The 16,554-nt window shown below is 37.9% G+C and overlaps 1 protein-coding gene across 3 annotated transcripts in view; it reads left to right on the top strand.

The window, feature by feature from the left end:
• Positions 1-16,554, top strand: part of ccser2a (coiled-coil serine-rich protein 2a) — a 49,065-nt gene that overhangs the window by 15,565 nt on the left and 16,946 nt on the right. For all 3 annotated transcript variants that reach the window (XM_086259146.1, XM_086259145.1, XM_086259147.1), the window contains 5 exons: positions 8,908-9,001; positions 12,026-12,134; positions 12,291-12,462; positions 14,094-14,159; positions 14,298-14,420. In XM_086259146.1, the coding sequence (XP_086115272.1) occupies positions 8,908-9,001; positions 12,026-12,134; positions 12,291-12,462; positions 14,094-14,159; positions 14,298-14,420 (564 nt within the window). The remainder of the gene's footprint in view (positions 1-8,907; positions 9,002-12,025; positions 12,135-12,290; positions 12,463-14,093; positions 14,160-14,297; positions 14,421-16,554) is intronic.

Below are 16,554 nucleotides of genomic sequence, written 5' to 3'. Positions count from 1 at the left end.
TCAGCTCTCTCTGCCCGTCTCATGCCAAGGCTTCGTTCTGTCTCAAAGGAAAACTAACCTGCTCACCAGCCGTGTAGTATTAGAATTTTCTGGCCTTGCTTTGATTCTCTATATTTTGGTACCCAAGCACCTGATCTCAGGAATGCATAAAGAGCTTAAAATGAGCTGGATTAGAAATTTTATAATACGCTTTGTGTGTTTACTACTTTCATTATGTGACACAACCTTCAAGGCACTGAAAGTGCCACATGTTTATCTCACAGTAATGGATTAGGAGTGAATACAAAAGCAAAAAAGCACTACTGGTTTTGTGTATGTACAGGATGTGCCTGTATTTGTTCAGTGCTGTGATCATTACAAGCACATGTGCATTAGACATGTGTATGTGATCAGGAGTCAGTCAGTATATCTGTGTATGCAGATGAGTGTGTTTGAGTGCATTTCTCTAATAGATTAGTTCAACTGTTATCATGATGGAGACTTCTTGAAAAAGCAAAGGCTCGATAAAAGTCCATCTATAATATGAACAGCATATCGGAGCATGACATGTGCATTTGGTCATCTTGTGGTCCACGTCAACCTGTTTATTGGCCTGTTTATTTAAAACATATATGTTCATTAGTACTCAGAAATATCACAAGTACAACAAATGATTCTCTGAAATATAAATAAAAACAAAATGTGTTGTTTTTCACAATTTCAATTTCAACAATTTTGAAGTCTTATATTTAATTGAAAATAATAAAAATAGACAACAAATATTAAAACTAAGAAGATTATTTTTTGTTGTTTCTTTTTAAATGAATGCCCTTTCCCCCCAAAAAATAAACTTTAAAGACACATGCAAAGCACTGTAAAATGACAAAGATTTTCCTTCACACCTTTTTAAAAATGTGTTCCTAGCATGATATTCAAACAAGCAGGGAGCATTTTATTCAAGCAGTCATATTTTAAGTTTCAGTATTTGATAAGTTGTTTTTGTTTAATCTTGAGTCATATAAAGCACAGGTGTCGAACTCCAGGCCTCGAGGGCCGGTGTCCTGCAGGTTTTAGATGTGTCCTTGAACCAACACAGCTGATTTAAATGGCTAAATTACCTCCTCAACATGTCTTGAAGTTCTCCAGAGGCCTGGTAATGAACTGATCACTTGATTCAGGTGTGTTGACCCAGGGTGATATCTAAAACCTGCGGGACACCGGCCCTCGAGGCCTGGAGTTCGACACCCCTGATATAAAGGGTCACGTGGCAATAACATTTAGGCATGTAGACATGGGGAGAAACACTTTTTATATTCAGATAATCTTAAACTTGTTTCTTGGACATGACAGTGAGTTCATGCCAAGAAGTCATCAGATCTTACACTAATAGAGTAAAATAAAAATCCACTTTGATTCCATTCTGTCATTGAACTGCTAGATGATGCATCTCTGGATGTGACTGGACACTGGATAGATGTTACGATGCTGATGCATTGACTTTCACTGAGTATTTAATAAAGCTCAACAACCCAGACGTTTGTAGAGGAATTCCTTCATGCAGTATCCATTTCTTTTGAAGAACTAGTGTGGTCAGTGAAGAGGGCAGTGGTGATATTGCGTGTTGTATGATTTGAATGAGAGAGCAGAAGCTAGATGAGAGAAATGCAGTTAAAAAAAGAAAAAAAGGTAATAAGTAGGACCAAAAAGAAAGAGAGAGAGGGAAACTTAGTGGGTGACTGCTGGTGTGTGAAAATGAACTCTATGGGGAATCTGCCTTTGAGATATTTAACTGAGCTATTTGATTAGAGGAAATGAGCCCATTTACTGTAATTGGATGCAGTTAGCTTTCTCTAACCCACTCCTTTTTTCTACCGTTTCCTTTCCATCTGTTTGTCTGTCATTAATCATTCTCCCCTTGTTCACTGGGTAAATATTTATTTGTAATAAGTAGAGGAAAGGCAGCAGAAATAATCCTGTCACAAAACAGCGGATGTCTCCAAATGGATTAGTAGATTGGTGTCCTGCTTAATCAATGTGTTGTGTAATACCTTTTGAGACCCTGTGTTTATTTAAGGGGTAATTGAGTTAAATGCTGCGGGAGTTTGACTTCACAGCTTCTCAACAAACTCTTCTTGAATTCAATGTTGAAAAAATAAAGAAAGGTGGGTTACTTGTGCCCAATTTATGTGGTGTATTTAAAAAACATTCTCTCATAGTTAAGAACAAAAGGTAAACACTAGTGTCCAGCTGATGCTTACACAATAGCATTTATGCATCTGGAATGTAATGTTTGCTTTCTTGCCGGTATTGCTGCGCTGCACTGCACTGCAGTGCCATGCTCAGTCCACTTGGAGGCGCTGTGCATCCTTTAGACAACACGATGTGGGTGCGCTTGTAAGTGCTACTGGTTTGTGTGTGCCAGTATTTTTCTGGCTATATGTGGCCCTATCTGCATTCATATGCCTCTGTGCAAAATCAAGGAGTGGGCTACCTGAGCTCATAATAACATTCCCATGATGCACCATGCAGCTCTGTACTGTACCAGCTTTACAAAATTGGCATTGTGAAATGGAGGGCCACTTTTCACAGTTACTGCCGATGTATTCCAGCCCTCAGCTCAATGTTTCATAGAATGCAACAGCACCAGTAGACCTGGGAACATTTTATATTTAAACTGCTTGAATATTTGAAGGTTGTTTTTTTTGTTTTTGATTTAAAGCAGCTCACAGCCGATCATAAACGCAGTGGGTGAAGACAAAGCTGAAGCTGACACAGTAGGAAATTCACATGCTGATTGATGCGTTCTACTATTTATATCATTGTGGACAATAATAGCAACCCATATGCATTGTAACAGCTCTAAAAACATTTTACTTCTGTAAAGCGCATTTGTATTATAATATGTTTTGACAGTCATGTGTAATTCTTCATTTGGCATTGGGTTTTGTTGTGCTGTTTGGCCTCGCAAATTACTGTAGAGTCGAATCAGTCCACATTAACCTTTTCATCATGCAATGCAGGATTATTAGATTGTGTTCTTTGACATTATCATCAGAGCTTTTTTGAGCTTTGATTTGATTCCTGTTTACCTGAACTTTGTGGTCACATTTAAATGGAGAAGTTAAATTAGTTCTGTTGATTTCCTGAGCCATAAGCATTGAACTTTCTCTCGTTTAAAAGAAAATATTTCCCTTCCTTGGAATTACAGCTCAGCATCTCCCTTCACAGTATGAAACCTTGAATGAAATATGCTTCAGTGTTATCTTTTTTTTGCTTATAATTCTGCATGTTTTAATCCGTTTTTCTCCTGGGTAGCTGTTCTTTTTTTTCTACCTTATTCCTTCATTCCCTCCCTTTTTTGTGTGTATTTCCTTACCAAACTCATGGTTGTTTAGTAATCCTTTGGTTTTTCCCTCGGCTTCCTCAAAGCTGCAGAATTACCGTCGCCTCTTATCCCTGATTTATTTATTTTGCCTCTAATTTTAGGCTTTTATGGAGCCAGGTTGAGACAGGTCAATTCATTAGTGTTTAAATGAGTGAGGTGCTTAAGCCTTTTGTCTGCAGACTGCTCAGCCATTTATGGAACATGGTGCCAGTGCCCCAGCTATGCTGTTGTTTTAATGAGGCTTATAGCTCACTTGCTTTTGTTTGTCTTGATTTTTAGACCGACAGCTGCAGCGCTTTGAGGTAAATAGTGGTTTTTGTGTACATCTCTTTTGGTGCATTCAGTCCTTTGTTTAGGTATCGTCGCACAGACACACACACACACAGTTCTACCTTGTGAAGATGGTAGTCAAATGATATCATGTGATCTATAATTATCAATCATGATCACGCTTCATACCCACAGTCGTGATCATTACCACAATGTTTTTATAAACACTTTGGATTCCCAGCTATACCCCCACCTGTTGAAAGAATTAAGCTGCTGCTTATTAGGGCCCTGTTTGGAAGAACAAAGCCAATAACATAGCAGATTGCCAAGATAATTGCAAAATCAATTATAGTGACAAAATTGGGTTGATTAAGTGTGATCAATTTATGGACTTTAAATTTAGCTAGCAGGCTTTATTGCTTGCTGTCCAAGGAGTGCATCTGTGAAGATTTTACCAATATTATTGATCTAGCTTATTGGGATTGCAGATAAATAAATTCCAGTCATTTTTAGGAAATGAGCAAACGAAGGTATGGAAAAACTATGTCAGGTAAATTTTCCTCACTTGGGCACATACTTTGTTTTAGTTCTAACAACAAACTAATAAGTGAGTATAAAAGGTGAGTCGATTTTAAATAATTCCCTGCTTAATATCATTAAGCAATCCCAATATTAGATTGCTTTCACTGTGATGTGTGCATTTCCCTAAGTGGATTGCCTTACAGTGTAGCTGCTGGGGTCTAGATCCTTATAGCTGCACTGTAAGGAGGGAGGAAGATGTTTTAGTTTGAGGAGGGTGAGGCTTTTAGTAAGTATTCTCATAGTCCAAACGAAAGGATATGTGATTCACTGAATGTTTTTGATTGCATATGTTTTTAAAGTAAAATACCTGTTTAAAGTACATGTAAAACTGTGACAATTATTTAAAAGGTATGAAATGGCACGTAACATGAGAATCAAATAGAGTCTAGTCTTACTTTCACAAGTATTAAAGAACTGCTGCATTAATGCAGCCTGTTTTTGTTTATCATACTGTTTATTTGTAACCAAGATCGTTTTTATACGAGTGTTTGTGACTACAGTTTCTAGACTATGCACAGCACTGTTATTTTGTCAACACTGTGCACCAAATGAAATGGAGGAGGAAAGATAAATCTTGGAAAGACATACTGCTGATTCAAGTTTTCTCCAGGTCTGTTTTACTCTGTTTTGCAGCTGCTATCACTCATTAAACAATGGCAGTCAGTATATTCCCACCACAATGCCTCTGTTTCTGCTTTCCAGTGCATAGTATCATTGAAGAGAAAAATAATTACATGAAGAATATTGCCACTTTTAGCTATGTCATTGTATCTTTGATGAATGCAAATGATCTATATATGTAAAAACAGTATTTTACTTAATAAGATTTTATGTAGGAAGATAAGAAGCTCATTATTATATCTAATAGTAAAAAACTTGACAGTATTTTAGGGGTCATAATGAATGGAAGACATCTTCAAATGATCAGTGTTATTATCTGTAAATTTCTGGAACATTAAGGGAAAAAAAGTAGAGTATAAAAAGTGATTCATTAAATTATTTTTATGCTATAAAGGCACATTGACAGCAACAGAGTAATTTATATCAAGGTTGTGCCAAAGAAGCTCTTAATATGACATTTCTAGTTGCTAGAAGGTACAAGTTTTGTGTCTGCTCAGAGTCGTCTTTTTACAAGTATGAGCTTTTAATACCAGCTTTTATTTAGGAGTTTAGGTGTTAATGCTTTAGTTGTAATTAAACAAGTCGCATACCTTCTTTGCTGTATATTGGAATTCTGTTATTAGACAGGATGTTGGTTTGAATGAAAGCTCGACCAGTAATTTAAAAATAATATTTCTTTTCATTTTAACTTAGATTCGATGATGACATTTTTCTCTCTGAACCCAGGATTTGTTGTTGTTCTTTGAATTTTACTCCTGAATATATTGAATATTAACCACTCAAAGCATATGCCTAACCATTCCTGTTAAAGCCAAGAAGACTTGGAGTACAAACGGGATTATCCCCCATTTCAGTCATCCTGCGGTGGTTCTATTCAGAAAAGGTATTTGTGAGTGTCCAAAAGCTGCAGAGTATTTGGGTGAATGGACTACAATGACATACAATGACTCTCACTCTCTCTCTCACTCACTCACTCACTCACTCACTCACTCACTCACTCACACACACACACACACACACACACACACACACACACACACACACGTAACAATAGATACCCATGCAGTGCCGGCCCATTTTTAAGAAACAGCACTGCATTGACACTTAAGCTGCGATTACACAGTGTTTTTCTTCAGATGCTATTTTGTGAGGTACAAAAGTAAAGATCTGTTTTGGCTACCCTGCCAAAGTAAGCAATGTAGGATTTCCTCACAGGATTGCAGTTCACTTTATATGGATTGAAAGAGGCAAAAAAACCACAAAAAATGTCAGTCTACAACTTCATCCTGGCAACTGTTGGTTTGAAAATTTTATCTTGCCCCGAGGTTTGTCTTTTTAAAATGTTAAAACAAAGATGAACTTTGTCCAGATCTGTAGTTTGTGGTTTTAACTCACTGTGTGCCATGAGGCTAATTTACATGCAGACCATGAAAAGCTATGGTTACAATGGTTACAATGAAGTTTTCTACCATGAACTTTTTTTTCCAACTCTTCATGCTGGCAGTCTTGGATTTTTTTTTTTTAGGGATAACTAAAACTGAGAGAAAGAAGTTTAGCATTTGACCTTTTTCAGTGACTCTGACGGTTTTAATTAGTGTTTGATCCAGGGAAGTGTATTCGAAGATCCAGCTGATGTCATTGTGTAAGCAGAGCACTGTGAAGCAGATTAAGTTGGCAGAACTACTCGAGGCTTTTTATTGTTCCGAAATCTGCTCATCCTACAGAGTTTGTATTGCAGGAGACAAAAACACTTGGTGTTTAAAATGTGCGCATCAAATTGTCAAATTCATGTGCTACAAGCCAAATAGTTTTCCCTTTTGTGAACAATACTACATTAGGTTCAAAGCTACGTTCTATATGTAAGCAGGGATTGATTTTCCAGTTTAATCTGCAGGTTCCCAAATCATGCGACTTTCATATTGATTATTAAAGAAAACAGTTTTTAAGAGTCATCATGATCAAATTAGTTTTAAAAACTCATACTCAGCCTAACCTAACAAGATGATACAGTAGTTGGCTAGAGCACGGGGGTTATTGCATTCAACAAGATATCCTTAATACACAGAAAACAGTGAAAGCTCCTTCTTTTTGTCTGTGTTTTAGGTAATTAACCTGGGGCCAGATCTGTGCCAGAGATGGATTGCCATCATAAATGACTACTTTAGTGGAGTTGAGGACTTTAGTGTACATATAACTTAATCCAATCTACTGCTGACATGGGTGCACACCCACCTGCCTCCTGGGAGATTATCCTGAATTTTTCACTGCTCTAAGCTGTTGGGTCCTGCCAGTGTGATTTGAAATTTCCCCTGGAAGTGCAAACTGTAATTTGAGGACAGTCAATAAAAGGGAGGTTCTGTATTCAGGTGCTGAAGCAGTTTGGAGGTTCAGTCCCTTGCTCCTCGTCTTGACGTGACAAAGTATCCTTTTAGAAAACACCAATCCATAATATGTTGCTGATGTTAGTAGAGTATATTGATAAAACCAAATGATTTTCTGTAGAAGAAAAGAAGGAAGTGATGAAAGATGTAGGGGGAATTTTATATTGCTCAGTGGATGATAATTTTACATTTCATTTACCTTGATATTGGAGTCATGACAGGTGATTCTGCAATGTGCATAATATCACACAAAGCTTCAGGTGTCTATACTGAATGCATTTTAACACCATCCTTCATAAAAAACTTGTGCTTCCTGTGTAATTTTTGTACAAAGCTGTGCGTTTTGTCAAATGCCTCTTACTGCACACCAGTGCTCCAGCTGAACAAGCTCAGCTGCTGCTGTTTTACTCTCTCTGCTATGTGACTGTTTTATAGATGTTTTGAGTTGTTTCAAGACACACACAGATTTGTGCGCACACATGGAGAAACTATCAAATAGCTAAAGAGTTAAAATGCCTTGCTGCAAAGAAGGATCTACCTTTACCTCAGTGTTGGGTCACAGTTATGGTGCTAATATACATTTCTAACTGTGCAAATTTAGAGGTGGCTGATCCCCCCCCCCCCCAAAAAAAACAAAACATTCTCTCTTCTCTCTACCTTTAGTGTTAAAACTTTTATTTACTGGATGGGAGTTACAAGGTTAGAGAAAAGAGTGCAACAGGCTGGGGGAGAGAAGGAAGTCAAAAATCAGAAAAAAGGAAGCGAGAAATGATAAAAGAAAAAACAAAAGTGACAGGTTGATTTGTATACAGACTCTTCAAACAACAAAGATTCCACCCACGTTTTGGTTGATACCGTTTGGAAGAATGCAAAAATATGTTTTGTTTATTCTATTTCCTTCATTCATTTCTTCTTCATTAAGTCTGAAACACTGTGTACAAGGCAGTTATCGCGCAACTCACGAGATATTCAATAATGAGTAATTTTATGCTTCTGTCTTCTAGTCAAAGCCCCGTCAATTTAGCTTCGTAAGGCACAAAATTGCTGTAGAAAAATAAAGCTTTGAACTATTGATTCTTTCCTTTGCTTTGGGTGTGCTTTGAATTATTTGGTAGACAGCTGCACGGCAATCAGAATAGCTGCATATTTTGAGGCTGTTGTGTGAAGTGTTTTGTTGAAATTTCAAAGCTTTCTGAATTATCATTCATAAACGGGCAATATTTTTCTGAAAGCCTGTTCTGGTGTCTTTGTCTTGATGTATGGAATAAGATCATCTTCTTTCTGTTGTGGCACTGGAGTAAGACGATCATTTGAAACGGTATCAAAGACAAGGTAATTGATAGTGCTGCATTAACTGTTTTTTTTTTTTCTAGTAAATGAATTAATTGGCCAATGAAAATAGATTGGAAATAACAGAAATAATAAAAGGCTGCATCCATTTCAAAAGCATGTGACACACACAAAAAATATGCTTGCAAGGATGTATTAACCACAGGCAAAAACTGCATCTCAGCCTTGTTTTTTTTTCTCTCCCTGGTTTTGTAGCTGGTCTTCCTCCAAAAAAATGACTTTGCCCAGAAGCAAATTAATATAATAACTTTAATACACTCATATATAAGTAATATAACAGTGATGCTATTTAATGCTTTTGTTTTCTATAATTTTTGTGTTTATTTTTGTGATTTTCAGGACATCCTTAACAACCTGGACCCTCTGGCAACAGGAGAATTGGATGATGATGACCTCATGCTGGATGTGGACCTCCCAGAGGATGGCTTGCATGGTCAGAACACCTGAGTACTTGCAGACATACACACATAGACATGTAGTTCCTAACTGCAGTTATCTTATTCAGATTTGTAAGGTTATTTTACGGCCATGAAAATTGCTGCAGCTTTATTGGCTAGAACTGTTTATTTTATTTATAAGCAGATACTTCCAGCAAAGCTTTTCTGATCAAAACTGTAAATTAAACCATTGCCAAGGCCAGAACTTTCTATTTCTAGTAGTCTCATTATGTGGCATATAATGGCTTGAACAAATTGTATCCTTGGGTGAAGATTTGCCTCAGAAACATCCAGCAAACTCTTTTAATGGATACAGGGTTGTCTGTAATGTGGTGGACTCTTTTAATGTTTGATTGATGAAGTTATTAATTTCAGCTCCAAGTCTGACATAAAACTGGCTTTGGATAAGAGCTACTTTCTAGAAGTTTTCAGCCAGCTGTTTGGCTGTGTTTATGACGGATGAACAGATGCACATGTACTTGGTACGTGTGCCTATGGTACACACACAACCAAAGTAGATATACAGGCTTAGCAAGACCTGCCTGTACATATGTTTCTCTTGACAGCATCAGTATGGTTTTACATGATTAGTTTAATGCTTTTATATTCAGACAGCACGTCACCCACCTCTGCCTTGATCCTTGAGTCTTGGCTGTTTTCTCTAATCATTTTCACTTTTCACTGCAAATTTAATCAAACTCCAGATTCATTAAGATTGAGTAAAATAGCTTCTATGTAGGTGTTAAAGGTAATCAGGTCACATCATTACCACCTCATAATACTGTTGACAGTATTATTACTGGATTCTTCAGATAATGTTTGTCACAAGGAGAGAGAAGGGTTGAGATTGACCTCTCATGTCATTAAATCTATTGAACTCGAGTGGTTTTAAGATTGAATCACTCATTCTTATCAAAGTAGAATTCAAGGATAATAGGTTTAATGCACAATACCTCTGACAAGACTCCCTTCAACCTCCTAAAAGGCAATGTAGATTTTGTGTGCATGCTTTCCTGTGCACATGCAAGGTTATGAGATTAGATTTGAATCTGTGCTTCCAAGTAAAAAAAAAAAAAAGAATAGAAACAGACTGTTAGAAATTTCATGAACGTAGAATTTATTGTGTACTTGGCATACCCAGGAAATTTGCATCAAAGTATATATTGTCTATAAACAGTGATCTCCTTGTTTTTGAGAGAGGGACACAGAGACACTCTAGAGGAATGTGAACTGGAATGTCATCGCTTCCTAATCCTTTTCGGGTAGCAGCCATATTTATAGCTCAGTAAGTCATGGGTAAAGTTAGTGTCATGTGAGGCAGAGTGAAAGCAAGACAGGCTGAGGACTCCAGTTTGACCCAGCCCACAGGGCAGGCCGAGAGATGTGGGATACGGATGGGTGTTACTCCTAAAGACACCCCGGCTCAAAACAGGAAGAGCAAAAGGGGAGAAGAGGACTTAAAAAACAAGTGGAGGATAAAGGAGGCCTCACAAAATCTTTTCATCCAGCTGTCAGGTCACTTGACAAAAAGAGGGGCCAGAGTTTTCCTCTCTTGCCTGTCTCAGCTGGTGACTTCCTAGCTTGGACACGAACCAGTCACCTCATCTGCTCTCTTACCACCACCACCACAGTCCTCTCTCCCCGGCTCCAGTTCCTAGGGAGTTCCCAGAAAAACAAGGCTGTCAACAAAGACTGGGCCAGGCAGGAGGGGAGCTCGGTTGACTTTCTCTCTGGCCTTTTAACAGTTCACCAGCTGACTGGACAAGGAATTATTTTGCTCTCGTCTTCATCTGAGTTTCTCTACATTTACGGATTTTTTCCCCCCACACTTGGAACATATTCAGATTGTTTTACTTTTTGTTTTAGGCTTTTCTGAGCTGAAAAGCAGTCACTGTACGTGGTTAACTTTCCTGGAATGTAGCAGCTCAGTGTGAGACAGACTGTCTGCTCCTGTGCTATGAGGTGACACTCTGGGTAAAGTATTTTAACCACAACTGCTGAATTCCTCAGATTGGATCTTTTAGTCTGCCAATATTTGTTTAAATCTCTTTTTCTTTATCTCTTTCTACCCATTTTCCTTCAGTCCAAAGAGCATCTGGTATATAGAAAGTCAAGGGTCCTTTTGATTTCCTGGGGGTTGCGCTCTGTTAGTTGTCAATTTTGTTGCAGTCATGGTTCATTTCACAGCTATATGCTATTGAGTATTGCCAAATACTGTGTCCTTTTACCTCCTTGAAAATGAAATGGCTTGTCACTTTGTGTGTGTGTGTGTGTGTGTGAGTGTGTGTGTGTGTGTGAGTGAGTGAGAGAGAGAGCAGTTGTTTGCATTTGATAGTGGGAACAGTTGAGAGAATGAGATGGATAATCGCATCATTTTCATGCAGATGTTTTGAAATTTTTGAAAGAAGCACAGTGGTATTCATTACCACAGGGCATTCATAGTGGTGCATTGTGCTATTGTGTTTTTGTGTATGTTTGTATTACATTGTTAGTACTTTTTCTTTGTTTTAGGTCTAGAGGGCAAACCCATGAAACTAAATGATTAGTTTTTAGTGTAAACACTTTTTTAAGGATAGAGTACGGATAGGTTCAGCTTAGAGTAAAGGTTAGAATTAGCCCTCATCAGCACAGGAAGCTCCTGGCAGCGATCTAGTGACCATAGATCACAGAAACTCAATGATATTCAGTGACTTCAGGTAACAGTTGGTGAAATTACTGCTTGCAATGAAGTGATACATTGACATATGACAGGGACTAAATACATTATAGAGTTTTGTGTGCGTGTAACTTAGGGCTGTTGTAAAATGTGTATCTTTGCATTTTTATGCCTCAAATTCACCCAAAAAAACATAACAGTATCACCAGAAGTGATTTTTCTAAGGCTATACTCTACATCGAGGCTACATCTCAAACAGTTGCTTTACAAATTTTAGGTCATAATCCCCAACCATCACCTACGTCCTCTTCTTCCAGACATACATATATGTATATTTACTACATCTCATATTCTCTCTATATAGAGACTGATAGGATGTCCTATATTGAGCGTCCGGAGCGGGCCAATCGGCAGGGGCAGCGGCGTAAACACCATCGCTGGAGTGGATCAGATCACTTTCATAATGATACCAGGTCAGTCAGGTTTGAAAGAGTAAGAAATGTTATAAAAATGTTACAAAAAACCAAACAAAACATGAGTCTAAATCTGTAAAAAGCCAAATTAAAAAGATATGAATACACTGAATATGTCACTGTTTCTCTGTCTTTGTTTTTTTGTTTTTCCCTCAGGGCTCATGTCTTCCAACATTATGATGGTTTCAGAGATTCAAAGAACTCAGCCCGAAAGGAAGGCAGGGAGCATGGCTACATGCCAATGTTAGATGGACTTGCACTCGAGCACATGACTCAGGACTGCAGCTTCCTCAAGAACCAGCTGCTCAAGCTCAAAACGTTACTAGAGGTTCGACCCACATTTGCACAGATGCAAACACAAAAACCGATACGCTTACTTGCATATTTGTCCAGTATTCTTTGTCCAATAACAGAAACCTTTGTACTCCTTAACATGAACAGTAGACTCAGGCTTTTATTTTGGGTCTTAATAATCCACACTGATTGTAAACACTGCTTATCATGGGGATGAGGGTGTTTTGGCTGCAGTTCTGTCTATAAATTATACATTTGTACTAGTTTTCTGTAGGTTTAGTTTTAGTAATCTTCTTCAGTATGCTGGGGGCAGACTATATCACTGAACACACTAAAAGTGGGTCTTAATAAAACTGAAAGGAGCTAGTTTTCTTAACAGGTTTCCACACTGAGTATTTTTAGGGGGATTTTTTTTGTGTCTAATTACATAAATCCAGTAGCTGTTGCAGTGTAGCGAGATCATAAAAGACAAGACAAGACTTTGCTATTTGTTTTAATGCACTGGGCCAGTCTTATTTTTGCTCATATATTGCCTCATCCATTGTGAATTGTTGCAATTCAGTTCAGTAAAATGAATTAAGTTGTGTGATTCAAAAGGCTTGTGTGCAACAGTACACTTGTGCTTCCGTTTTGTATATACAGTATGTGCATCTGTGAAGGCGATCACTTAATAGATGCACCCCTGTCAATCAGAGAAATCCACTTAGAGGAAAGAAACAGATTGGGTGACTGGGATGAAGAAAAGGGAAATGGAAGAAACTGAACGAGGAAATGTGCACTTACATGTACGATGAACACACAAAATCGTCTCTCTATTGAAACACAGCCAATTTTAGGCAATCGCAGAAATGCACCGGCACCGGCACTTCACACTCCGTAAAACAAAATAATCTCGAATGCCTCGACTCAATTTAGCCTCAGCAGCATAAAAAGTAATGTTTACGTTTAATCCAAATGTCTCCTTCAGATCTGTTCAGCGTGCTCGCTGCAATTAGTCAAACACTTGGGCTGTATAGCCTCAAGAGGGAAGATATTTTTTTTAGCAACTTTGTTCTTAATTGTGCAGCTTTTTCTTCATATGATCCTGAACTCAAAGCAATTGTAGAATGAGCTTCCAGCTGTGCTAAATCCTAAATCAAAGGCTAAAATCCAGCACAACTCTCTTTATACCTGCAGATTATAATTGGATAATTCTACATAACATTAATGAGGCTGAAGTGGAATGTACCCTTTAAGTGAAAATTGTTACCAAGCTAGTTGACAAAATGTTCATTAAACATTAAATACCAGCCACTTAAGTACATATGCTTGGTGTCTAAAAACCTTCGGATGGCACTGATTAAATAATTGGGATAATAATTACATTAATGTCGTAGGAGTTTATAGAAAAGTTGAACACACAAGTAGCCACTGATACAAGGACATTTTTGGATATAAAATAAATGTCTTTAGTTCAAAAACAAACTCTGCCTCTGGTATCTAACACTTGTGGCTGACAGTTCAGGGTCAGTGGAGTGTATGTGCTAAAGAGTAAAATTATTCCACCATAGTGAAATATTGCTCCTGAGGCATGCTGTAGGCAGTTGCCATTGATTTAACTCACTGTGTACTCTCTGTCTGTGTGCGTGCCCTCTCTTGTGAATGTGTGTGTTTGTTTGTCTCCAGCTTGAGGATACAGACACTCCAGCAGATGTTCCTGTGGAATCTGAAGACAGTACCTCTGCAACACAGGTAAGAAACTGTGACTGCAGTTTACAGTGAAGATTGACTGAAAATGTGGTTTATGATACATATCTATCACTTTATTATGCTCTTTTTTTAGTTCCTAAATAAGGGTGTGTATGTATGTGTTTGTGTGCGTGTTTTTAGTTGGAGGTGCTGGTAAAGGAAGTGCAGGTGCTCAGAGAGGAACTGAGGAGTCGAGACAAGATCATTGCTCAGCTCACACTGCAGTGTCAAGAACTACAACAACAACATCGACAGGAACAGATTGTGAGTCGTTGTAAACATGGCTTATACAACTGAAAAGGGGAATCTGTGCCACATATAGATATACTTGGAGTGTAACCGTTCAGTCGCCCTGCCTCAAAGCTGAGACAGAAATTACACAGAATAGTTGTTTTGTTTTTTTCCAAGCATAGTATGTGAGGCATATCTGCTGTTGAATTGTGTTTAAAGGTGTCATGAATTATTCTGCATCGAAGTTATTATAGTTGACGAAATTAAATTTAAAAACTAAAAACATATGTGAAAAAACTATTTAGCAAATTAAAAAGGAAGGAAAGGAAAACCCTTACACTAAAATGTGTTTTAGTATGGTAAACAGAAAAAACTAAAAATATTTATTTGCTTTTATGATTGACTGACCACAGGTTTAGTAGAAATAACATCCTCTTTTGGCAAAATGCAAACACAGTAGAGATTTTGACACAAAGTATCAATGAATTAGTCCGAAAAACAGTGGAAAATGTCAATAAAATAAAAAAGAAAGAGGAAAGAAATAATAAAGTCAGGTGTGAGTGCTCATAAACTATAAATGCAAGTATAACATACAGAAGATCAATACAGGCTCTTCTTCAGTTTGATGAGATCTAGGTTTTACAAGATCCTCTGTGATTTACAGGCAGAGCTGAAATGGCTTCAAGGCTCATGTTTGCGTGTTGCATTCATGTAGCGCTCAAAGTGTTTTCTCTCTGAGAGATCACCCCTGTGACATCAGATCTCTTTACTGATCTGCGATAGTTAGGCATGTCTGGCCATTGCTACTGCCTTATTCTTCTCTATCAGATCTTACAATTGAAGGTTTAAAAAGACAGATGGATTGATAAAAATATGTAGTGGAAAAAGTCTGATAGACCCACTTTTCTAGTGTTCAAGTGATCAAAGAAGATATACTGCAATACCCTTCATCATAGGTGGGAGTTGGGTATGTTGCTGGACTCCTACATGCACACCAGTGTGTTACTCATGCCTGCCAACAACTTCCATTCTGTTTGCCTTTAGCTGGCTCCATCTCCTCTCTAACATTCATTAGTGTCCTGACCAGGCTCCCTTGTTAGCCAAACAACAGTATGCCTAGCTGACATTATTCAAATCCCCGCCATATCAAGAAATACCAAAATGTCAAAGCAAGGTCTGTTCTCCTGTCTTGCCACTGCATAGCATTCTTCCAATTAGAATAAGCAGCCACCCACAGGTTCTTCAGTCAGAACGATATTGTTCCACCCTTAGCCTCAACAAGCAGAGGCTGTAAGAAAAGGCTGGGGCATGTTTTCAGATCTTTAGCTGACTTTAATGAGTGTAGAAGCTGAAGGAGTGAAAGTGTTGGACGATGGCAGAAAGAAAATAAAAACGGAAACAGCAACCTTTACTCCTCCGACTGTACTCAAGCATTTTGTGTGCAGCTGTTAGAAGAATGTCAGAAGAATGTCCTCGCAGTAAAAGGCTAAATGATGAAACCAAAACAAAGAAACACAAAAGTTTTGGAAGTTTTCTTCTGTCAAGTGTGTTTGGTGAAAATCTAACATTTATGTGCAGGTCATTTGGTTCATATTGGAACTAGAGTTAAAGAGTAAACGGCGACTGGACCTGCTTTATGTCCTTGAAATTGGGTAGGGGGTAATATTAAAGTTGGTAAAGATTCAAGTAAAGTTGAGGGAGGTAAAGCATTAGAAAGTGCTGAGAAACAGACATGTGGAAAAAAATGAGTAAATTGAACATAGTGCAGTAATGAGAAAACAATAGAGGAGCTGCGTGTGGATGGGAGACGGTTTCTTGCTGTATACAGTGTGTATCTATGTGTGTGTTTGTGTACATATAAGGCTAAGAGGAGAAAATGGGAGTGAAAATGAAATAATGGGAGAGAGGAAAGTGGAACTATCAAAGATAAAAAACTGATTTCCCAGTGTTGCTTGACAGTATGTAGCTTTGAAGGCGTCTTCTGCTGCACTTGAGGTAGACTGCTCATGCTCACTGCACTGAAGTTTTTACCAAGGCTGGCAAACACCTGCGATTCATGTCAGATCCTTTCATGCCTTTTCACAGCCAAAATTTCTTTGCTATTCAGCCACATATGAAAAAAATTTGATATCAAGCTCAAGTTTTTTTTTTTTAAGCAAAAATGTAA

This window comes from Aulonocara sp. 'chitande type north' Nkhata Bay, linkage group LG13 (genome assembly GCF_057382095.1).
Source record: "Aulonocara sp. 'chitande type north' Nkhata Bay isolate Kocher_YH1m ecotype deep benthic linkage group LG13, A_spYH_male_GT1.1, whole genome shotgun sequence".
Classification (NCBI taxonomy): domain Eukaryota; kingdom Metazoa; phylum Chordata; class Actinopteri; order Cichliformes; family Cichlidae; genus Aulonocara; species Aulonocara sp. 'chitande type north' Nkhata Bay.
This window is presented reverse-complemented; position numbering and strand designations above follow the sequence as displayed.